Below are 24,843 nucleotides of genomic sequence, written 5' to 3'. Positions count from 1 at the left end.
TGGTGTACACATTTATTATATCTATTGGACTGTAAGCTGTCAGTGTGATTTTACTGTACACCGCACTGAATTACCGGCTTTTCTCTCTAACAGCGCTGCGTATTTCTCGCAAGTCACACTGCTTGTCCGTGTGTAATCCGTATTTTTCACGCTTCCATAGACTTTCATTGGCGTATTTCTTGCGCAGTACGGTGACAAACGCAGCATGCTGCGATTTTGTACGGCCGTAGAAAGCCGTATAATACTGATCAGTAAAATACGGCAAATAGGAGCAGGGGCATAGAGAATAATTGTGCCGTATTTTTTGCGAGTTTTACGGACGTAGATTCTGCGCTCTTACGTCCGTAAAACTCGCATGTGTGACGGCGGCCTTAGGGTGCAGACAGCAGTGCACGGACTGGCCGGCGGCCCTCCTGACCCAAGTGTGACAGCTGTATAGTAATCCATGAAGCCACCGGCCAGTCCGTGCACTGCGCACTGTGACCCGGAGGTCGCTGTTAGGGTGCAGACAGCAGTGCACGGACTGGCCGGCGGCCCTCCTGACCCAAGTGTGACAGCTGTATTGTAATCCATGAAGCCACCGGCCAGTCCGTGCACTGCGCTCTGTGACCCGGAAGTGGCTGTTAGGGTGCAGACAGCAGTGCACGGACTGGCCGGCGGCACTCCTGACCCAAGTGTAACAGCTGTATAGAAATACATGAAGCCACCATCCAGTCCGTGCACTGCGCTCTGTGACCCGGAGGTCACAGTTAGGGTGCAGTCAGACAGCAGTGCACGGACTGGCCGGCGGCCCGCCTGACCCAATTGTGACAGCTGTATAGAAATACATGAAGCCACCGGCCAGTCTGTGCACTGCGCTCTGTGACCCGGAGGTCGCAGTTAGGGTGCAGTAAGACAGCAGTGCACGGACTGGCCGGCGGGCCTCCTGACCCAAGTGTGACACCTGTATAGAAATCCAAGAAGCCACCGGCCACTGCGCTCTGTGACCCGGAGGTCGCAGTAAGACAGCAGTGCACGGACTGGCCGGCGGGCCTCCTGACCCAAGTGTGACACCTGTATAGAAATCCATGAAGCCTCCGGCCACTGCGCTCTGTGACCCAGAGGTCGCTTTTAGGGTACAGTCAGACAGCAGTGCACGGACTGGCCGGCGGGCCTCCTGACCCAAGTGTGACACCTGTATAGAAATCCAAGAAGCCACCGGCCACTGCGCTCTGTGACCCGGAGGTCGCAGTAAGACAGCAGTGCACGGACTGGCCGGCGGGCCTCCTGACCCAAGTGTGACACCTGTATAGAAATCCATGAAGCCTCCGGCCACTGCGCTCTGTGACCCGGAGGTCGCTTTTAGGGTACAGTCAGACAGCAGTGCACGGACTGGCCGGCGGGCCTCCTGACCCAAGTGTGACACCTGTATAGAAATCCAAGAAGCCACCGGCCACTGCGCTCTGTGACCCGGAGGTCGCAGTAAGACAGCAGTGCACGGACTGGCCGGCGGGCCTCCTGACCCAAGTGTGACACCTGTATAGAAATCCATGAAGCCTCCGGCCACTGCGCTCTGTGACCCGGAGGTCGCAGTTAGGGTGCAGTAAGACAGCAGTGCACGGACTGGCCGGCGGGCCTCCTGACCCAAGTGTGACACCTGTATAGAAATCCATGAAGCCTCCGGCCACTGCGCTCTGTGACCCGGAGGTCGCTTTTAGGGTACAGTCAGACAGCAGTGCACGGACTGGCCGGCGGGCCTCCTGACCCAAGTGTAACACCTGTATAGAAATCCATGAAGCCACCGGCCACTGCGCTCTGTGACCCGGAGGTCGCTTTTAGGGTACAGTCAGACAGCAGTGCACGGACTGGCCGGCGGCCCTCCTGACCCAAGTGTGACAGCTGTATAGAAATCCATGAAGCCACCTGCCAGTCCGTGCACTGCGCTCTGTGACCCGGAGGTCGCAGTTAGGGTGCAGTAAGACAGCAGTGCACGGACTGGCCGGCGGGCCTCCTGACCCAAGTGTGACACCTGTATAGAAATCCAAGAAGCCACCGGCCACTGCGCTCTGTGACCCGGAGGTCGCAGTAAGACAGCAGTGCACGGACTGGCCGGCGGGCCTCCTGACCCAAGTGTGACACCTGTATAGAAATCCATGAAGCCACCGGCCACTGCGCTCTGTGACCCGGAGGTCGCTTTTAGGGTACAGTCAGACAGCAGTGCACGGACTGGCCGGCGGGCCTCCTGACCCAAGTGTGACACCTGTATAGAAATCCATGAAGCCACCGGCCACTGCGCTCTGTGACCCGGAGGTCGCTTTTAGGGTACAGTCAGACAGCAGTGCACGGACTGGCCGGCGGCCCTCCTGACCCAAGTGTGACAGCTGTATAGAAATCCATGAAGCCACCTGCCAGTCCGTGCACTGCGCTCTGTGACCCGGAAGTCACTGTTAGGGTGCAGTCAGACAGCAGTGCACGGACTGGCCGGCGGGCCTCCTGACCCAAGTGTGACACCTGTATAGAAATCCATGAAGCCACCGGCCACTGCGCTCTGTGACCCGGAGGTCGCTTTTAGGGTACAGTCAGACAGCAGTGCACGGACTGGCCGGCGGCCCTCCTGACCCAAGTGTGACAGCTGTATAGAAATACATAAAGCCACCGGCCAGTCCGTGCAGTGCGTACTGATTTATACAGCCGTCTGACTTCACCCTCGCATTATAAATCTAGGGAACCTCGCTCTGACACTCTTCCATTGTAAGTCTACGTCTGGGTGTCAGCCTCCAGTAGGTGTATATGCCCGAAAATTATGCGCTTGTTTATTCTGGCAGCTCCATTCTAGTCTATGACCCCGCTGGTGCATACTCGCTTCTCATTTTACGGGGGATTTTGGCTGTAAGCCCCAACGGGGCCACTGAGTGCAATGTGAACACTCCCTTATCTGTCTTTCTCTGGATGATCCTCACCTGAATTATGCTCACAATACCTCATAAAAATGAATGTGCCGGGAAGCACAGCTCATGTGAAAGACAAATGGAGCAATATTTTTAATGTAACCCAATTACCAAAATAATTTTTATTCCCCAAAACATGTATGGAAAGTAAAACAAACAAAAAAAAATAGTTTTGCACTGCAGGATTGTCATAAGGTATCGTATTTGCCACTTTCCACCAAGGTTAGCGAGCATATAGTAAGATGGGATAAAATAGAGCACTAAACTGTGTTCCTCATCTACTATATACGGTAATTGTCTAAGGGTCACTTCCGTCTTTCTGTCTATCTGTCTGTCTGTCCTTCTGTCTGTCACAGATATTCATTGGTCGCGGCCTCTGTCTGTCATGGAATCCAAGTCGCTGATTGGTCGTGGCAAAACGCCCACGGCCATTGCCACGACCAATCAGCGACGGCCACAGTCCGGCGGCAATATGGCCGCTCCTTCCTCCCCGCAGTCAGTGCCCGCTCCATACTCCCCTCCAGTCATCCTGTCAGCCCTCACCACAGGGTTAATGCCAGTGTTACCGGAGCGCGGTGTAACGCACTCCAGTCACGCAGCTGTTAACTTTTTACTATTGATGCTGCGCAATATGCTATGTGGCTGGGCAATATGCTATGTGGCTGGGCAATATACTATGTGGCTGGGCAATATACTATGTGGCTGGGCAATGTGCTATGTGGCTGGGCAATATGCTATGTGGCTGGGCAATATGCTATGTGGCTGGGCAATATGCTATGTGGCTGGGCAATATGCTATGTGGCTGGGCAATATGCTATGTGGCTGGGCAATATGCTATGTGGCTGGGCAATATGCTATGTGGCTGGGCAATATGCTATGTGGCTGGGCAATATGCTATGTGGCTGGGCAATATGCTATGTGGCTGGGCAATATGCTATGTGGCTGGGCAATATGCTATGTGGCTGGGCAATATGCTATGTGGCTGGGCAATATGCTATGTGGCTGGGCAATATGCTATGTGGCTGGGCAATATACTATGTGGCTGGGCAATATGCTATGTGGCTGGGCAATATGCTATGTGGCTGGGCAATATGCTACGTGGCTGGGCAATATGCTACGTGGCTGGGCAATATGCTACGGTGGCTGGGCAATATGCTACGGTGGCTGGGCAATATGCTACGGTGGCTGGGCAATATGCTACGGTGGCTGGGCAATATGCTACGGTGGCTGGGCAATATGCTACGGTGGCTGGGCAATATGCTACGGTGGCTGGGCAATATGCTACGGTGGCTGGGCAATATGCTACGGTGGCTGGGCAATATGCTACGGTGGCTGGGCAATATGCTACGGTGGCTGGGCAATATGCTACGGTGGCTGGGCAATATGCTACGTGGGCTGTGCATTATGCTACGTGGGCTGTGCATTATGCTACGTCACTGGGCAATATACTACGTGGACATGCATATTCTAGAATACCCGATGCGTTAGAATCAGGCCACCATCTAGTATAGATATAAACATCTTAGGCTGCCATCACACTCGCAGAATTTGGTCAGTATTGTACATCAGTATTTGTAAGCCAAAACTAGGAGTGGGACAATTAGAGGAAAAGTATAATAGAGACATATGCACCACTTCTGCATTTATCACCCACTCCTGGTTTTGGCTTACAAATACTGATGTAAAATACTGACCAAATACTGCTAGTGTGACGGCAGCCTTAGGCTGTGTTCACATTGCGTACTATCCTCACGTTAGTTGGTCCATCAGTATTTGCATCTGAAGCCTCTGAGAACTCTGGGATACGGATCTTCAGATGTCTGATTCCCGTTTTTCTGGACTTCAAATGTAAGCGATAACCTTAGGCCACGGACCATGTTTAGACTCTCTTGTTGGCTGTTCTTTTTTTATGGAACAGACAAATTGAGTTATAGGTGTTGTCCGGTCGTTTATATTGCTGGCATATCATTGGGATGCGTCATCAATATCAGATCAGTCAGTGCACTACTTCCGGCACCTCCACCAGTCAGCTATTTTCGACACAGCCAGTGGCTGGATGTGCTCTGTTGCAAAGCAGGACTACACCGTTCTGTCAGCTGTATATTTCCTACAGTGGAAAACTGCACATTTACCCCTATTCTATTGAATAGCCATGGATCTGCAGTACCGGGCTGCGGCCCCTAAACAGCTGATGGCGCTGTGTAGTTCGCCCCGCAACGGAGCACATGCGGCCACTGCTGGCGCTAAGAAGAGTTAGTCATCAGGCGTTCCTGGTGTCACACCCTTACTGATCTGATATTTATGATCTATCCTAATGATAGGTCATTAATATAAAGTACTTGACAACCTCTTAATGTTCAAAATTGATCCATTGCACAACTGTGTCAGATGGGTCGCATTGATTATTAGGGGGTCCTTCTGGGTTCTATTCAAGTGCATTATACAGATTTTTTCTTCTACTTCTGTTGTTAAAACTGACACATAATTGAACATAGATGAGCCTTGTAATAATCGATGGGCCCCCCACTTTAATTTGTGTTAGTTATTTAATGCAGTGTTCCTCAACCCCAGTCCTTAAGGCCCACCAACACATCATCTCTTAAGGATTCCTGTAGTAGTGTACAAGTAAGAAATCCATCATCTGTGTAATACAATGGAAATCCTGGGCCCTAAGGACTGGTGTTGAGGAACACTTATTTAATGGATGCGTTTTGGACATTAAAGGGAATCTGTCAGCAGGTTTTTGCTGTGTTTGCTGAAGACATCATGAGGTAGGAGTTAAAACGCAAGTTTCAGCACTTGCTCTTATCAAGCTCTGTGGTTTAACTGTAATGATAGGAGCTTATCATTGCTGGGCACAGAAGCACATGACTCCAACTCCACCCCCTCCTATGATGAGCAGCTCACTGTCTATAGCTATGTACACGGAGAGCCTGGTGTGGGCGGGGTTAGCTTTGTCAGCTCTGCTTCTTGCCTAATCTAAAAGCTCTGATTGTATCAGTATAGCTGCACACAGTAAACTAAGTGATGCATCACTGGAATCAGGGTCTCTATGCCTACATTATGCTGCTGTCTGATGAAGGCGCGAAATGCTACTGACAAATTCCCTTTTATTATATTTCTCTGCTCCTAAAAACAGAATAGATCAAACAGAATGTCTGAATATAGATGTCAGATTCCAAGAGTGCACTGTTATTCACCTTTTATCTTGTCAATAATTTAGCATATGTGAATGGAGTCTTACTAATATACTTGTATATACAAAGGTGTCCTTATTTTCCTATAACAGGGTCTGTTCCAGCAGCTCCACTTCGAGCCTCTCAGGAGAGTTGTTCCTGTATCAGTAAATCATCAGTGCACAGTATGAAGGGGGTTGGATTCCTGCTTATTTAATTTGCTAGCTTGGTCCCTTCTCTGTCTATGCGCTAACCATGGCGGAGAATAGTGCTTGACTTAGCCACTGAAATGAGCAGTCAGCCAGCCCCCTTCACACTCATCACCGACAATGTACGGACTCAAGAGCCGCTCTAATTGGACAACCTCTGTACATATTAGAGTAATGTTGATTTTTGGCTAGGTATACTATCTGATCACAAATTCAGGACCTCCAATGTTTCCTTGATGGCAGATGTAAGAGAAAAGGATGAGGCTGCTCGGTGTAGAGTATGGGGGTGTCAGGCAGGATACCGTCAGCTTCTGCTATGTAAAGGCTGTGGGCAGCTTGGTGTAATAATGCGAGAAGTTTGATGAGGCATGGCGCTGATATCTGCTGTGTACAAGAAATGTTCCCTGTAACGTTGTTAGGTTATATAGGAATGGGATATTGCTCGTTTAATTACCCAGAGCTGGACAAATCCCACGAGCCATGTGGCCGATGTGTCGGGAAATGTGCTGCTGGTGCTTAACGTTTTTTTTTTTTTTTCCCTCTTGAACTATGAATGTTCTTATTGTCTAATCACTAAAGTAAAAATTGTACCAGGCATAGTGTAAATCCTGAAGCTTGCTTACTATGTTCGGAGCAGAAGTCTAAAGGGGACTTCCAAAAAATACTGAAGGTTGACTTTGTAATTATTATTCATTGGGGGGTTCTACAGAATTCCTAAATAAATAAATTGGGTTTTTTAGTCTTGGGGACTGGTGGGAAACTTATTGCTGAAATGACCGTAAGTGAAATATTCTCTCCATACATCTGGATAGGGATGTAGTTGTTGTATATATGTTAACATTATACGTCCTGAGAAATTGTTACAAAGTGCCCCAGATCTATTGTGTGGGAATATAGCCATTGCTGATAAACCTGGATCTCCTTGTCTGTGGCACTGGCACTTTTTATGTTGGTGACACTGGCACTTCTGGGTTGTTCTTTATATTTTCCTTTCATTTATCTGACTTGGAGAGGAAACTGGTGCAAAGTTTGAGCTATTTCCTTATCTATTGCCGCTTTTGGGCATTACTAAACATTCATTTTGGCAATGTTTTCCCGCCATTAGACTTCCAGTTACTCTAGGGATAGCTGACATGTCACTGCAATGACCAGGAGTGAACATTACGTGGCAGTCGGTGGCCTAGCAAAGTCCGATCAGGCCGTGCTTTATAAATTGCCTCTCCGTTTACCACTGACTGCCAATAATGCTTTGCTATACCAAAATGTCATTTATCCAAAAAAAACCTGCAAAAGTGTTCACCTTTAAAAAATAATAAAATGTAATCATTTACATGAAAATTGGCTCAGTTAACGAATTTGTCCCACAAACACAAGCCCAGTTATGGTAATTTTTATATCAAATGCAAACCGAAAAACATACCTGAACTGCTTTTTATTTTATTCCTCTCCATTTTTCTAGAAAGTGTTAGTTGTCCAGTTCTGAGGATAGGTACCGTAATCAATGTAAGATTTATGGGAGTCCGACACTCAGCACCCCCACAGATCATTTTAGTAAGAATTACTTACTTTACAAGCAATTATAGCGGTATGACATGCCACCTCTTATTTATTTCACTCCCCTGGCTGGCCTGCTAGGAAATACTGGCAGGCCCTCCCTATACATTTCATGGGGCTGTTCTACGCTCAGCAATCTCCTGACTTTGACAGCCAACAGCACCAGATCTACTGGAAAAAGTTTCTGTGTAAGCAGGTTACATGGTCGGTACTCGGAGAGAAGGGAAGGTGGGGACCACAACAGTATCATTGCTGCTAACGTATAACCTATATTAGACCAGTGCAGCATTTACCGGTCTTTCTCCCGCAGAAACTGGTACTTGATCTAAAAGAAGAAATATTTGAGGTAGACAGCAGTTTTTTTTTTTCTGCAAAATATTTTTGTCATTAACAATCACTTTTGAAAATGGCGCTCATTTATGGTAACCACACAACTTTGCGGTCTTTAGGTGTGCTGTGATGTTACATGTCAGCTAGTAGCGCATCGCTTACCTGCTACAGATCAGTTTGTATTTTGTGAAGATTCACTTTAAGAGCATCTGTTTGCTTATTCACAGTGCAAACTGTGTACATTACTAACAAGACATTTGAAACCTGATGATCCTGTTATATTTACTATGAAAATCCATATAAAAATGGAAAAGTGGCTGAATAATCCTTTATATAAATTTTAATTCTGTCTCTGGCCATGTAACCAGCTCTTCTGTGTGCCTCATGCTGCTACTGAGATATAGCATTGCTCTAAGGCCGAATCCATTGGATTATATGAGACTGTCACGTTTGGGTCAGGAGAACAACGGCAAGTCCTTGCATCGTAATCCATACATGGATCGTGTTTAATAGACTTTTGTATCGGCCTAAGCTGTAGCTGCCTGGATGGTTGGGGCAGCGACTGGCTACACTTGGACTCCTAAAATTCTATTCTATTATGCAGTCATTTTCAAAGTAAATACAACAGCCTCTTGAGGCAAGCAGTTTGCAAAGAAAGCCATATGTTGTATTCCTTCGCAAAAGCCCATCTAAGGTAAACATTTAACAGTTGAACATCCTACGTGATGGGAGTGAGACACACAAACACACACACACACACACACACACACACACACACACACACACACACACACACACACACTACTTTTACGTCACTAAAATGATACTTCAATCAGGAAAACTGCTTCTGGTACATACGGGATTCCAAGTCGCTCTGATGAGCTTTCATAGTCTTCTTTGTTGAGTGATAACATCTCCGTTCGGATTTTACAATGTTAAGTTCTAATGGAAAAACTACGGTATTTTTTCAATCTGAGATCTTTGCCCATAAAAATTCCTGACTTAACTGCTTCACCAATACATGAAAACGCATATTACTTAGTCATTGTTACACTGGGCTTTAAGGAAACTTACCTTAAGGCTAAGTGCACACGTTCAGGAATTCATGCAGAAAATTCCTGTGAAAAACCGGACATTTTCTGCATGAAATCCGGAAGAAATCCGCATGCATTTTTTGACGCGTTTTTGACGCGTTTTTGACGCGTTTTTTCCGCGGTTTTTTTCCGGACACTTCCCAATGCATTTTTCAGTGGGAAATCCGCATAAAAACCGCAAAAAGAATGAGCATGTCCGGATTTTGTGCCTGATGCGTTTTTTATGCGGAAAAAAACGCATCATGTGCACAAAACATGCGGAATTCATTCTAAATGATGGGATGCTTCTTGTATGCGGTTTTTTTTGCGGTTTTATAGCGTTTTTATCGGGAAAAACCGCGAAAAAAACGCGAAAAAACCGGAACGTGTGAACGCAGCCTTATGTAATGTCTGTGCTTAGCTCTAGTACACTACATACAGATTTGAGCTTCTGATCTGAAATCCACCTCGGAACCAGCGGCGGTCCATACCCTATGCAAGTGAATGTGGTTTCTGCAATTATTTGCATAGGAAAATTTTTCTTACAAACTCTTTTAGTCAGGACTACAGGCGCAGGGAAAGGCTTTCTCAATATGGATGCAGTTATTTCCTTGGTTTTACATCTACTGTTCATGCACTTTGCCAGAAACGTTTCAGTGTCATCAGTCACCAAAAGCAGTCATTCTAGTGAATATCAGATACAAATGTCATCTATTGTGAGACCACACAATCAGCATGTCACAAGGTAAGCAATTAAGGTATTTGGTACAAGCGTCTCTATTGTTCACCTGTCCATGTTATGTGAACCGGCTGAAAGGGGCTTAAGTTTTCGTTTGCTATTGTACATGCACAATTATAGTACATCTGATGGGTTACAAGAAAATGTCCTGTAGTTGACTCAGTGGGAGTATGCAGTTTGTTGGTTGAAGCTTAAAGGCATCACTCATATAACACTTGTTTTGTTTTTTTTTGGTCTTTGACCAGGTAAAATGGACAGGTAACAGAAATCTGGGCTCAGTTCCTACATTAGATTGTCATCGGCAGAATGACCGAGTGCTTTCTGCCTCCCACCAGTAGCCCCAGTGAACATCGGAGGGCTGAGCATGGAGGGGGACTGGCTCGTACACCTAGCTCTGAAGAAATCAGCCCAACAAAATTCCCTGGACTGTACCGTACTGGAGAGACATCACCTCCTCATGACATCCTCCACGAGCCCCCGGATGTAGTGTCTGATGACGAGAAAGACCATGGCAAGAAGAAAGGAAAGTTTAAGAAGAAGGAGAAAAGAAGTAGGTATACAGGAGCGTCTCATACATTATGCTTATCACAGGCCCAATCAATGATAATAATGGCTGTCATGTTTGTAAACAAGTTCAAGTTCTGTTTTGATGAAAATTTGTTTAGGAGGGTGTAGAAAGGGGTTCCCCACACCAGAAGGAGCTCACTAACTGATAACTCCTTCAGCTGTCCTGTTCCAGCGAGACAGGCTATAGAAGCCAAAACGTTCTAACATATTTAATGAAATCCTATTTTTAGCCAAAATGTTTGCAGTTGTCCATGTCCTTTAAAGGGTTACCTGCTTTTTTTCATTTCATAATTTAATACATATGAAAATACACCTTGTAATATATCTTATTAGAGAAATCTGCTGCTTTCTCCTCCGGGACTGATATTATTTCTCAAAATTACCCATTCACAGGTACATTTTGTATTAATTGAAGACAGAATGTTACATTACTGAGATAGGAGATGGCAAGTACTACTGATAACATTCTATGCAGCAGTTGGGGGGTAGCAGGAGGCAGAGCTCGTCCTCCCCCTTCCCACCTCCCATCTACTTAGAACCTAAGGAGATAGCAGGTACTACCGATAACATTCTATGCAGCAGTTGGGGGATAGCAGGAGGCAGAGCTCGTCCTCCCCCTTCCCACCTCCCATCTACATAGAACCTAAGGAGATGGCAGGTACTACCGATAACATTCTATGCAGCAGTTGGGGGGTAGCAGGAGGCAGAGCTCGTCCTCCCCCTTCCCACCTCCCATCTACATAGAACCTAAGGAGATGGCAGGTACTACTGATAACCTTCTATGCAGCAGTTGGGGGGTAGCAGGAGGCAGAGCTCGTCCTCCCCCTTCCCACCTCCCATCTACATAGAACCTAAGGAGATAGCAGGTACTACCGATAACATTCTATGCAGCAGTTGGGGGGTAGCAGGAGGCAGAGCTCGTCCTCCCCCTTCCCACCTCCCATCTACTTAGAACCTAAGGAGATGGCAGGTACTACTGATAACATTCTATGCAGCAGTTGGGGGGTAGCAGGAGGCAGAGCTCGTCCTCCCCCTTCCCACCTCCCATCTACATAGAACCTAAGGAGATGGCAGGTACTACTGATAACATTCTATGCAGCAGTTGGGGGGTAGCAGGAGGCAGAGCTCGTCCTCCCCCTTCCCACCTCCCATCTACATAGAACCTAAGGAGATGGCAGGTACTACTGATAACCTTCTATGCAGCAGTTGGGGGGTAGCAGGAGGCAGAGCTCGTCCTCCCCCTTCCCACCTCCTATCTACATAGAACCTTAGGAGATGGCAGGTACTACTGATAACATTCTATGCAGCAGTTGGGGGATAGCAGGAGGCAGAGCTCGTCCTCTCCCTTCCCACCTCCCGTCTACATAGAACCTTAGGAGATGGCAAGTACTACTGATAACCTTCTATGCAGCAGTTTGGAGGGTAGTAGGAGGCAGAGCTCGTCCTCCCCCTTCCCACCTCCCGTCTACATAGAACCTTAGGAGATGGCAAGTACTACTGATAACCTTCTATGCAGCAGTTTGGAGGGTAGTAGGAGGCAGAGCTCGTCCTCCCCCTTCCCACCTCCCGTCTACATAGAACCTTAGGAGATGGCAAGTACTACTGATAACCTTCTATGCAGCAGTTTGGAGGGTAGTAGGAGGCAGAGCTCGTCCTCCCCCTTCCCACCTCCCGTCTACATAGAACCTTAGGAGATGGCAAGTACTACTGATAACCTTCTATGCAGCAGTTTGGAGGGTAGTAGGAGGCAGAGCTCGTCCTCCCCCTTCCCACCTCCCGTCTACATAGAACCTTAGGAGATGGCAAGTACTACTGATAACCTTCTATGCAGCAGTTTGGAGGGTAGTAGGAGGCAGAGCTCGTCCTCCCCCTTCCCACCTCCCGTCTACATAGAACCTTAGGAGATGGCAAGTACTACCGATAACATTCTATGCAGCAGTTGGAGGGTAGCAGGAGGCAGAGCTCGTCCTCCCCCTTCCCACCTCCCATCTACATAGAACCTAAGGAGATAGCAGGTACTACTGATAACATTCTATGCAGCAGTTGGGGGGTAGCAGGAGGCAGAGCTCGTCCTCCCCCTTCCCACCTCCCATCTACATAGAACCTAAGGAGATGGCAGGTACTACTGATAACCTTCTATGCAGCAGTTGGGGGGTAGCAGGAGGCAGAGCTCGTCCTCCCCCTTCCCACCTCCTATCTACATAGAACCTTAGGAGATGGCAGGTACTACTGATAACATTCTATGCAGCAGTTGGGGGATAGCAGGAGGCAGAGCTCGTCCTCTCCCTTCCCACCTCCCGTCTACATAGAACCTTAGGAGATGGCAAGTACTACTGATAACCTTCTATGCAGCAGTTTGGAGGGTAGTAGGAGGCAGAGCTCGTCCTCCCCCTTCCCACCTCCCGTCTACATAGAACCTTAGGAGATGGCAAGTACTACCGATAACATTCTATGCAGCAGTTGGAGGGTAGCAGGAGGCAGAGCTCGTCCTCCCCCTTCCCACCTCCCATCTACATAGAACCTAAGGAGATAGCAGGTACTACTGATAACATTCTATGCAGCAGTTGGGGGTAGCAGGAGGCAGAGCTCGTCCTCTCCCTTCCCACCTCCCATCTACATAGAACTTTTGGAGATGGGTTGCTGCTGCTATCTGAAGGCTATGTGCACACGTTGCGGATTAGCCTTAGGAATTTCTGATGCGGATTCTGCCTCTCCTGGGAGAAAACGAACCTGTGGATTTGTCACGTTTTTTGTGCGTTTTTGCTGCGGTTTACTTGCGGATTTGCTGCGTTTTTTACCCCTGCGGTTTTCTATAATGGAATGGGTACAAAAACGCTGCAGATTCACAAAAAAGAAGTGACATGCTGCTTCTTTTAAACCGCAGCGTTTCCGCAGCGGATTTTCCGCAAAGTGTGCACAGCATATTTTTTTCTCATTGATTTACATTGTACTGTAAATCAATTGCGGATCTGCAGCATTTCTGCACCTCAAAAAACGCTGCGGATCCGCAGAGAATCCGCAATTTGTGCACATACCCTTAGGGTATGTGCACACGTTAAGGATTTTTCACGATAAAAACGCATAAACGCATACATATGCATCTTATCATTTAGAATGCATTCCTCAATTTTTGTGCACATGATGCATTTTTTTCTGAAAAAAAAAAAAAAACGCATCGTGGTAAAAAAAAAGCAGCATGTTCATTAATTTTGCGGATTTTTCGTGTTTTTTTCCCCGTTATTTAATGCATTGGGAAAGCTCCGGAAAAAAAGTGCAAAAAAAGCGTAAAAAACGCGACAAAAACGCATGCGGATTTCTGCCAGAAATGTCCGGTTTTTGTCAGGAAATTTCTGCAAGAAATCCTGAACGTGTGCACATACCCTTAATGTAAACATCTTTCTTCACTGCATACAGATTTTACCCATAAATTTTGAGAATGAAAGATCAGCCCACGAGGAGAAAGAATCAGTTTTCTCTAATAAGATATATTGCAAAATATCTTTTCATGTGTACTCTGGATTTATAAGATAAAATTAAATCTGCGATTACTCTACGTCTTTAAAGTGTTCAGGAGAACTTGCAGCAGAATATGTCGGCCTCCAGCTCCTCCCCTCCACTCTCCATAGAACTTTATGAGCACCAGCTGTCATCTCCTATCTCAGTTATGGAAAAGTCCATTCACTGAAGACTGATTTTACTGTGAATGGAGAGTGAAAGATCAGTCCAAGAGGAGAAATAAGCTATTTTCTCGGATAAGATATATTGTATTTTCAAAAATGATGCTGATGTGAAGTATACATGTGGAAATGTAATTTATTATTTTGTGTGATATAACCATCTGGTTTATAGGCATAAAAATTAAGTTTGAAAATTGCTAAATTTTCAAATTTTGTCAAATTTTTGATATTTCCATAAATAAATGTGAATTATATTGACTAAAATTTACTGCTAACATGAAGTACACTATGTCACGATAAAACATTCTCAGAATCAGTGGGATACGTTGAAGCGTTCCAGAGCTGTAACCTCATAAAGTGACTCTGGTCATGAAGGTGAAAACAGGCTGGGGGCTAAGGGGTGTTCCAGTAAGGAATATTTTACCGTCTATCCAGTGGTTAGGAAATAAATGTTCAATCAATCCGGATCTGACTGCTAGGTAGGAAAGATTTTCTTTGACCTTTTTAATTAGAGAAGGGAAGGGTTTACTCGTCCCCATCCTAATGGGTAGTGTTCCCATCAAATGGATTCCCAACAATTTGTCAAGTTAATAGTTGACAAGTATTTTCTGGCTAGAATGCCCCTTTTATTACCCTTCAGTTCACTGAATAGCTGATAATTGTTAGATCCGTGTGGATCCCATGTTAACAACCCCCACCGATCGCCCAATCAAGGCACTTTTAAACCCATTCTTTTTTTTCTTTTTTTTCCACCTGACTGCAAGAGTGTAGTTAGACGTTGGATGGCATGGCTGGTGCTTCAAATACACGGCCCCCCATTCTAAGCCTGTCACTGATATACGGAGACAGCCAAGCGCAGCGTTCCCCATATTGGTTACCTTCCTTAGTGCAGCAGGGTGTGTGCATTCAGTTCCTTGTAGCCGCTGTCTAGCAGTCAGGTGGCCCTTTTGCTCCATATGTTGCTTACTATCGTGTGACTATTTCCCAGTCATATGGTTAGTGGGAGGCTTGTGCCATGGTGTACCTGCATGTAGTAAGCTAGACTTCTGGCTGATGCCATAATAGCAGAGGCGCAGTCAGGGTGTAGTCCAGGCTTAGCGGCTACTTTGTCATTAGTTGTAATGAGTCATTGGATGTTTGGCACATACCTGTAGCATCTCTTATTAATTACATGTGGAGCAATGTGATGTGTTCTGCCTGACTTTCTAGTTTGTGTCGACCAACTGGTTTACTTACGAGTAGTGATGAGCGAATATACTCGTTGCTCGGGTGATCTCCGAGTATTTGTTAGTGCGGAGATTTAGTTTTCTTCGCCTCTGCTCAATGATTTACAGCTATTAGCCAGGCTAAGTACATGTGGGGGTTGCCTGGTTGCTAGGGAATCCGCACATGTAATCAAGCTGGCTAATAGCTGTAAATCATTCAGCTGCAGCGATGAAAACGTAATCTCCGAACACTAACAACTACTCGGAGATCACCCGAGCGTGCTCAGGAAAACCCAAGCAACGAGTATATTCACTCATCACTTCTAACGAGATGTTAGGCTATGTTCACACTTTGCAGATTCCACTGCGGATTTTTCCGCAGCAGAATTCCAAAATCCGCAGTGAAAACCAGTCGCGGTTTTTACTGCGGATTTATCGCGGTTTTTACTGCGGTTTCTTCTGCGGATTTTCATCTGCAGTTTTCTATTGGAGCAGGTGAAAATCCGCAGAAAAGAAGTGACATGCTGCGGAATGTAATCCGCAGCGTTTCCGCGCGGTTTTTTCCGCAGCATGTGCACTGCGTTTTTTGTTTCCCATAGGTTTACATTGTACTGTAAACTCATGGGAAACTGCTGCAGATCCGCAGCGGTCAAATCCGCTGCGGATCCGCAGCAAAATCCGCAAAGTGTGAATATAGCCTTAGAGCTAAAAATGTGAGTTTACCTTTTGTATTGGGATGGCTGACTGGTGCTAGGTAATGTAGTAGACCACAGATAACACAGTGATTTGTACTGGAGTTCTGCATTTAATGTCAAGGCCAAATTTCTAAATGGGTTTTCCATGTTTTATATTTGAAGGGCATTGATGCATCTCTTCTGAAAAATGCTTTTAAAAAGACAGGTGTAAAATCTCACTAATAGGGTTAATTCAGGAAGGATAATGCGTATGGTCAAGGTCTCTGAACTATGTTGTATAATGACATGTTGTTCTTAAAGGGAACCTGTCACCCCCAAAATGGAAGGTGAGCTAAGCCCGCCAGCATCAGGGGCTTATCTACAGCATTCTGGAATGCGGTTGATAAGCCCCCGATGTATCCTAAAAGATGACAAAAAGAGGTTAGATTATACTCACCCAGGGGCGGTCCCTCTGCGGTCTGGTCCAATAGGCGTCCGGTCTGGGGCCTCCCATCTTCTTACGATGACGTCCTCTTCTTGTAGTCACGCTCCGGCGTACTTTGTCTGCCCTGTTGAGGGCAGAGCAAAGTACTGCAGTGCTCAGGTGGTGGGAAAGGTCAGAGAGGCCCGCGCACTGCAGTACTTTGCTCTGCCCGCAACAGGGCAGACAAAGTACGCTGGAGCCACGGCAGGAAGACAAGAGGACGTCATCGTATGAAGATAGGAGGCCCCGGACCGCGACACCCATCGTACCGGGACCGCCCCTGGGTGAGTATAATCTAACCTCTTTTTCTCATCGTTCAGGATATATCGGGGGCTTATTTACAGCATTACAGAATGCTGTAGGTAAGCCCCTGATGCTGGTGGGCTTAGCTCACCTTCGATTTTGGGGTGACAGGTTCCCTTTTAGAGGGAATAAAAAAAAAAAAATTCTGAGCTCAGTGACTATAGTAGCCACTTACTGCCTATTGCAGAGTAAGTATTTTCAGTATGATGCTCCTCCAAAGTGAAAATGGCTATACAGTGGCTTGTAAAAGTATTCACCCCCTTGGCATTTTTCATATGTTTTTGCTACCTCTCAACCTGGAATTTCACTTTTTTGTTGAGGGTTTACATCAGTTCATGTAAAGGACATGCCTACAACTGTGAACATTGGTTTTTCTTTTTATTGTAAAGCAAACAACAAATAGGGCAGAATAACTGAAAACTTCAGTGTGCATAACTATTCACCCCCCTAAAGTCAGTAATTTGTAGATCCTCCTTTTGTGGCAAGTCGCTTTAGATAAGTTTCTGAGATTTCCACACCTTGGTACTGGGATTTTTGCCCATTCCTCAAGGCAAAACTGCTCCAGCTCACTCTAGTTACTGTATTTTTCGGATTATAAGATGCACTTTTTTCTCACAAAATTTTTTGGGAAAATGGGTGTGTCTTATAATGCAGATCTACGGCGGCGGAGCAGGGTCCCAGGGTCGCTGCTGGTGGAGGCAAGAGTGGAGTGTTACTGCATGCCACAAACTGGGATGAGGGGGTGTTCGGATATGCTCTGCTGCCTGTGTTCGGTGGTGCTGGGGCTCAGCTGACAGTTTGTGAAAGCCCAGAGCCCCCCCGCTTACATGGTTTACTATGCGGTGGACTCCGGGAAAATGGCTGCTGGGGTCTGCGCATGCGCAGATGGAGATATTAAAGCTGAGATCTCATCTCTGCACATGCCGGCAGCCATATTCCCAGAGTACACTGCATAGTAAAGCATGTAAGTGTGGGGGTTCTGGGCTTTCACAAAATGTTGGCAGAGGCGCACATCCGAACACCCCCTCATCCCAGGCTGCAGCAATGCTCCACTCTTGCCTCCTCCAGCAGCGACCCTGGGACCTCGCTTCACCGCAGCCACCACCCCCGCTAAGCAATAAGACGCATGGATTATAAGAAGCACCGCCATTTTATTAAAAAAAAAAAAAAAAAAAGAAAATTTTTTTTCCCTATTTTTCTCCTTAAAATTTAGGGTGCGTCCTATAATCCACAAAGTACAGTAGGTGGTTTCCTCTGGTGAACAGCCGTCTTCAAGTCTGACTACAGATTCTCATTTGGATTAAGGTCTGGGCTTTGACTACTGGGCCACTCCAAACATTTACAATAGTGATGAGTGAGTGAGCTCGAATGTAGCATTATCCGCGTATCGTGGGAAGCTCAAGTAATATTTTAGTCTCCATGGCTGCATGATTCACGGGAGCCGCAACACATTTGGGAATTGCCTGTTTGTTAGGCAATATTCAAATAATACCCGAGCATGCTCTGTTAACGCTATATCCGAACACATTCGCTTAACACTAATTTACATGTTTATCCTTAAATCAATCGAGTGTTGCATTAGTATGCTTTGGGTCATTGTCTTGTTGGAAGGTGAACCTTATTCCCAGTCTCAAATCACTGACTGACAAACAGGTTTTTCTCAAGAATATCCATGTATTTTGCACCATCATCCCCTTGACTCCGACCATTTCCCTGTTCTTGCTGCTGAAAAACATACTACAGCATGATGCTGCAACTACCGTGTTTCACTGTGGGGATGGTGTTCTTGGGGTGATGAGCTGTGTTGCTTTGGTGCCAGACATATCGTTTACCTTGGTGGTCAAAAAGTTACATTTTGGTCTCATCTGACCATAGCACCTTCCTCCTTACATTTGGGGATTCTCCCACATGTCTTTTTGCAAAATCAAAACAAGCCTTACAATTTTTGTGTGTAAGTAAAGGCTTTTTTCTGCCCACTCTTCAATAAAGCCCACCTCTATGGAGTGTACGGCTTATTGCGGTCATATGGACAGATACTCCAGTCTCTGCTTTGGAACTCTGCAGCTCTTTCAGGGTCTCCTTTGGTCTCTGTGCTGCCTCTCTGATTAATGACCTCCTTGCCCAGGCTGAGGTTTTGGTGGGCGACCCTCTTCGCAGGTTTGTTGTGGTGCCATTTTCTTACCATTTGATGATGATGATGATGGATTTGATGATGCTAGGGGGAGATAATCAGATTTGGATATTTTTTTATAACCCAAACTTGACTTGTACTTTTCAACAACTTTGTCCCTGTCTTGTTTGGCGATCTCCTTGGTCTTCGTGGTGGTGTTTGGTTAGTGGAGCCTCTTGCTTAGTAGTGGTGCAACCTCTGTGGTCTTTCAAACCGGGTGTGTATACACTGACAGATGTGTGACTTAGATTGCACACAGGTGGACATCCTTTCACTAAGCATGTGACTTATGAAGGTAATTGCTTGCACCAGAAATTTTCAGAAGCTTCATAGCAAAAAGGGTTTTAAGTTGTGTTAAATTGACTTTGATTGAGATGGCTCTTGGTGTCTGTATGTTCTCAGGTAAGGATATGGTCATTCAGCCTGACAGTTGCTACATCACAGCCGTGCATATGACCAAGTTGAACTTTACTTTGGTTTTTTTGAAACTGAACATTGCAGACTATTCTCCTCTAGATCCATTATATTCTCCTTAGCGCTCATATAAAAGAGGAATGTGATAAGCTAATGGGTTTCTATAAATACTGTCCCTTGCTGAATCACTTAGCCTTTATGTGAATGATTTATCAATTCCAAGTATGATCAGTACTCATGGCTGGAGCTCATGTCCTTATAATAATTGTGCTGATTTTTTTTTTCTTCTGGTTACACTTCTAAGGCAGCAGTTTTCATATTTAAAATAAGAGTGCACAAGGCTGCCATGCACGTAAGACTTTGTGTTTCTGAAAAGGCCATTTCAGACTACTTTGGGTTAACAATTAAAAGACTTTTTGTGACACGAAATTAATGGCCGATCCCTGTCAGAGTTAGACTATTGTGTTGGTATTTTTGTCATTGTTGAGTATTTTCATTGAAAACTCTAAGCGATACATTTGCAATAATGGACGTTCAAATCGCGGCAGAGGTCTTTGTTCAAATTGTCATTTTAACATTTGCTATACGGTAGTTATCCATGACTATAGCCTCGAAGACCACCGACCAGCATTGAATGCTGAGTTATCGAAAACTGAGTAAAATCAACCATGTATTGTCAGCTGCACACGCTTGTATTTTCTCAATAATATTATTTACTGTCATAGCCCCATGTGTCTTTCATGCACCCAAAAGAACTCTTTGCCTGAAACCATTTTTCGCTATATTGTTGTTAAAGCAATGTAAAGTAGTACCTGCTCTACGGATATAAAAATAGGAAATATAAAAAGCTTGTTTACTTCATGTATCGTCAGAGATAAGTTCCAGTTTTAGGATAAGTTATGAGCCACTGCACTGATCATTAACCCCTTTACGACTTTGGACATATAATAATAATAATAATTTTATTTATATAGCGCCAACATATTCCGCAGCGCTTTACAAATTATAGAGGGGACTTGTACAGACAATAGACATTACAGCATAACAGAAATCACAGTTCAAAATAGATACCAACGGCTGAAGGACTCGGAAGCCGCCTATGTGGCCAATCAGACCAACGGCAACAGGGTGGAGTGGCTCACTTCCCAAAGATTATACACCCAAAATATAGACACTAAATCGAAACGTAAATTATTCTTTACTCGTCAGTCTTATTTTGAAATGGGGAATCAGGCCAGTAAACTCCTAGCTTTTTTGGTACGTCAGCATAACACTTCCAACATGGTACTACAGATTCGGACACTCGATGGTTTGTTGGTATCCTCCACCGAGGAAATTCTTCAAAGTTTTTGTAATTACTATAAGTCACTGTACAAATCGGGTAGTGGTCGTGGGGTCCCTGAATGTATAGACTATCTATCAGACATAGCATTCCCCCTACTGACCCCAACCCAGCAAGCTTTTATGGAAGCCGAGTTTACTCTGGAGGAGGTGGAACAGGCTATAATGGATATGGCCACCGGGAAGGCCCCTGGACCTGACGGATTTCCCGTTGAGTTCTATAAAAAATATCGGGACCACCTGGCACCACTCTTATTGAAGGTGCTTCAGAATATATGGGAGGGAGAAATTATGCCTGAAACATTTTATGATGCAAATATCATTGTACTTAAGAAGGAGGGAAAAGACCCCTTGGAATGTGGATCATATCGCCCCATATCATTGGTGAACGTAGATTATAAAATCTTCACTAAAATATTGGCCACTAGACTAAATACAATCATATTAGATCTTATACACCCAGATCAAACAGGCTTTATGCCCGGGAAGAGTACCTCTATTAATATTCGACGGGTCCAATCAGTGATTCAATATAGCTCCCTAGAATTGGATAATAACTGGGCTCTGGCATCCCTAGACACAGCTAAAGCGTTTGACTCCCTTGAATGGCCTTTTCTTTCCGCATGTCTGCAGAAATACGGTTTTGGAGATAAATTTATTAGAGGGATAGATACACTATATAAGAATCCTAGGGCACGGGTAATTGTGAATAATTCTATCTCAGATTCCTTTACTTTACATAGGGGAACCCGTCAGGGATGTCCTCTATCCCCGGCCCTTTTTGCCCTCGCGATAGAAGCCTTGGCAATACGCATAAGGTCTTCCACGGATATCAAAGGAATAAGTATTGCGGATCGTGTGGATACCATCGGTCTATATGCTGATGATATGATCATATTTATGGATAAAACAGAAGAAACACTACCACGAGTAATAACGACTATAGATAATTTTAGCAAATTCTCTGGTCTATATATCAATTGGGATAAGTCTACTCTGATGCCTCTGTCTCATGCGACGATGCCCTGTCTCGAAAACCTCTCGTCACTACCTGTAGTCTCCAATTTCAAATATCTAGGAATACATATGTCTCAATATAGTCAGCTGGATCTACAACTTAATATTCATCCACTATTGGACCTGGCCAAATCTAAATTCATGGCTTGGAGCAAACTCCCTCTCTCCGTTGCAGGTCGCATTAATTTAGTTAAGATGATATTGCTCCCCAAATTTAATTATTGTCTCCAACATAGTGCTGTGCCAATACCCAAATCTTTCTTTGCAAACTTAAACTCCCTGACCACGTCCTTTATATGGGGGAAGACTAGACCCAAACTCAAGTTATCTACTCTACAGAGACCGACAAGGGGGGGAGGGGCAGCCTTACCAGACTTTTATCTATATTATCTTGCCGGGCAGGCTAGGGCGCTAAGCAAATGGATGCCTAGCAACTCCCTACCTAATTCAGAAAGCCATATAATCCATTCTGCCCGGATTGACTGTCCACTGGGTTTTTTGGAAATGGAGAGAGTCAGTGCTCCCCGTTTGCTGCCATTACTTCGACAAGCGAGATTAGTATGGAGACAAATTAAAAAAGTTATTAAATATACAGATACAATAGCCGAAATGCCACTGTGGTATAATAGTTATTTTCCAGAATTACTAAATCACCCATCTACTGAGTTCTGGATCTCATGTGGTGTTCTCTCGGTAGGTAATTTATATAACCAGGATGTTTTTGTGTCCTTTGAGCAATTGCGGGATACCTACAATATCCCAAGATCTCAATTCTTCCGTTATTTACAGCTGAGGTCAGCTTTCCAGTCACATATGCGAAATGCAGGTGCAAGTCGAGCAATCTCGTCTCTACCCCTTATAGGCATTCTCAAATCACAGGGTCCTCAGGGACTCATTTCCTCTTTATACACATACTTATTATCCGTGGGAGATGGGCTCACTATTAACTCCTTAAAAAAGAAATGGGAGGGACTCCTTCCCGATACACTGGGAGAGGAGTGGGAAGATATTTTGGAATCTCCAACTAAAGTTTCTCCCTCAGTTAACAATAGGATGACCCAGCTATATATTACATATCAGACTTATCTGACTCCGACACGACTTTTTAAAATGGGCCGCCTTCAGACGTCAGACTGCCTACGGTGTCACGCACATGATGCGGATTTTACCCACATGATATGGAGGTGCCCGGTAATCCTTTACTATTGGAAAGAAGTCACAACATTGTTAACGTCTTTATTGTTAATCCCTGTTCCACTTGAACCATTGACTTGCCTATTCGGGGTATGGGATACAGAGGCCTGGGATCATCATACTGGGATCTTCCTTCGAGAAGTGCTCTTCTTGGCGCGAAAGGTACTGGCATTAAGGTGGATGGGTAGCTCCTCCCCGTCTCTCAGAGCTTGGATTGACCTGGTGAACTCGGTTATCCCATATGAAAGAACACTGTACCATAATAGAGGATGCCCAGGTAAATTCGAAAAAATTTGGGGGAGATGGAATTCATCTCATCATACTCTGTAGTCTGCGCGGATTAGATATATGCACGGGGGGGGGGGGGGGACATGGGGTTTGGGGACATCGTTGCAGAGCACACTTGAATCTGTTTTCTTCTGGCGACTTATTACTAAAGGTTAAAGTTGTTTAAGTTGTATAGTAGGTATTTTGTAGATACTAGTGATTCAACATGCACAGTCTATTGCCTGAACTTTGGATGTGATGATGTTTTGTAATCATTTGTATCTGTTGGTATGTTTAATAATGATAAATGTAATATGTGCAATGTTTGTATATTCTGAAATTAATAAACGAATTTAAAAAAAAAAAAATAGATACCAAGAGGAATGGGGGCCCTGTTCGCAAGCTTACAAACTATGAGGAAAAGGGGGAGACACGAGAGGTGGATGGTAACAATTGCTTTAGTTATTCGGACCAGCCATAGTGTAAGGCTCGGGTGTTCATGTAAAGCTGCATGAACCAGTTAACTGCCTAAGTACAGACACAGAGGGCTAATAACTGCATAAAGTGTATGAGAACATGATACAAGGAACCTGATTGTTTTTTTGTTTTTGTTTTTTTATGATAGGCCACACAGGGATCGTTAAATTAATGCATTGAGGCGGTAGGCCAATCTGAACATCGGCGCAGCACGTGTAAAGTCTTGGAGACCGGAGTGGGAGGTTCTGATTATTGAGGATGCTAACCTGAGGTCATTACCGGAGCGGAGGGCACGGGTAGGGTGGTAGACTGAGACCAGGGAGGAGATGTAGGGTGGTGCTGAGCCATGGAGTGCTTTGTGGATGAGGGTAGTAATTTTGTACTGGACATATCCATACATCCGAGGTTGGTAAGTACCTAAGAACCTGGACGTAGCCATATGTCGTATCATTAATGCGGCACCGCGTCCGCAGTCAGTGTGGCTCACAGTCACAGGCACTAAGGTGCCTGCTGTATCTTGCAGCAGGGCACAGAGAGTCGTCATCCCGGGGGTGGCGAAAGCCCCTACAACTACAATCGCTGTGATTGGCTGTTCATTCAGTGACATTGCCTTTAACATTGAGGTCCAGGTTAGCAACACCGGCATCACCAGGGCCAGCTCTGATTGGTGTGATCAGACGATAACGTTGATTGCACCAGTCAGTGCACAGAGGCGATCTAGCCTCCTCAGCGGTCATTCTGTCACGCTGTGCTGGGTTTTGTGGTGCCACATACTTTTTGAAGCCTGTGCCAGCACTTCTGCTGGTGCTGCGTTGACTCCTGAAGAAGACCTTCCTGATCTTTCCCTTATCAGTTTCTGATGTCTGTTGTTTCCTAATCCACCCCGATCGCCCTCTACCCCTCCCCGCCTCTCCTTATAACCCCCTTTGTACTCTTTTCCTACTGCTGTGCACTGATCAGTGTTTGATTGCTCGATTTTTGGCAGCAGTTTTTTTTTTTTGTATGTGAAAAAAAGAATTAAACAAATTTAATTAGTTGATAGGAC

The 24,843-nt window shown here is 45.4% G+C and overlaps 1 protein-coding gene across 3 annotated transcripts in view; it reads left to right on the top strand.

Annotated features, from left to right (window-relative positions):
- RALBP1 (ralA binding protein 1) overlaps nucleotides 1–24,843 on the top strand; it is a 75,738-nt gene that overhangs the window by 1,885 nt on the left and 49,010 nt on the right. For all 3 annotated transcript variants that reach the window (XM_069731049.1, XM_069731050.1, XM_069731051.1), the window contains exon 2: nucleotides 10,254–10,558. In XM_069731049.1, the coding sequence (XP_069587150.1) occupies nucleotides 10,315–10,558 (244 nt within the window). In that variant the 5' untranslated portion in view covers nucleotides 10,254–10,314. The remainder of the gene's footprint in view (nucleotides 1–10,253; nucleotides 10,559–24,843) is intronic.

The sequence above is a fragment of the Ranitomeya imitator genome, chromosome 6, assembly GCF_032444005.1.
Source record: "Ranitomeya imitator isolate aRanImi1 chromosome 6, aRanImi1.pri, whole genome shotgun sequence".
Classification (NCBI taxonomy): domain Eukaryota; kingdom Metazoa; phylum Chordata; class Amphibia; order Anura; family Dendrobatidae; genus Ranitomeya; species Ranitomeya imitator.
Note: the sequence above shows the minus strand (reverse complement) of the source record. Positions and strands in the feature narration are given on the sequence as shown.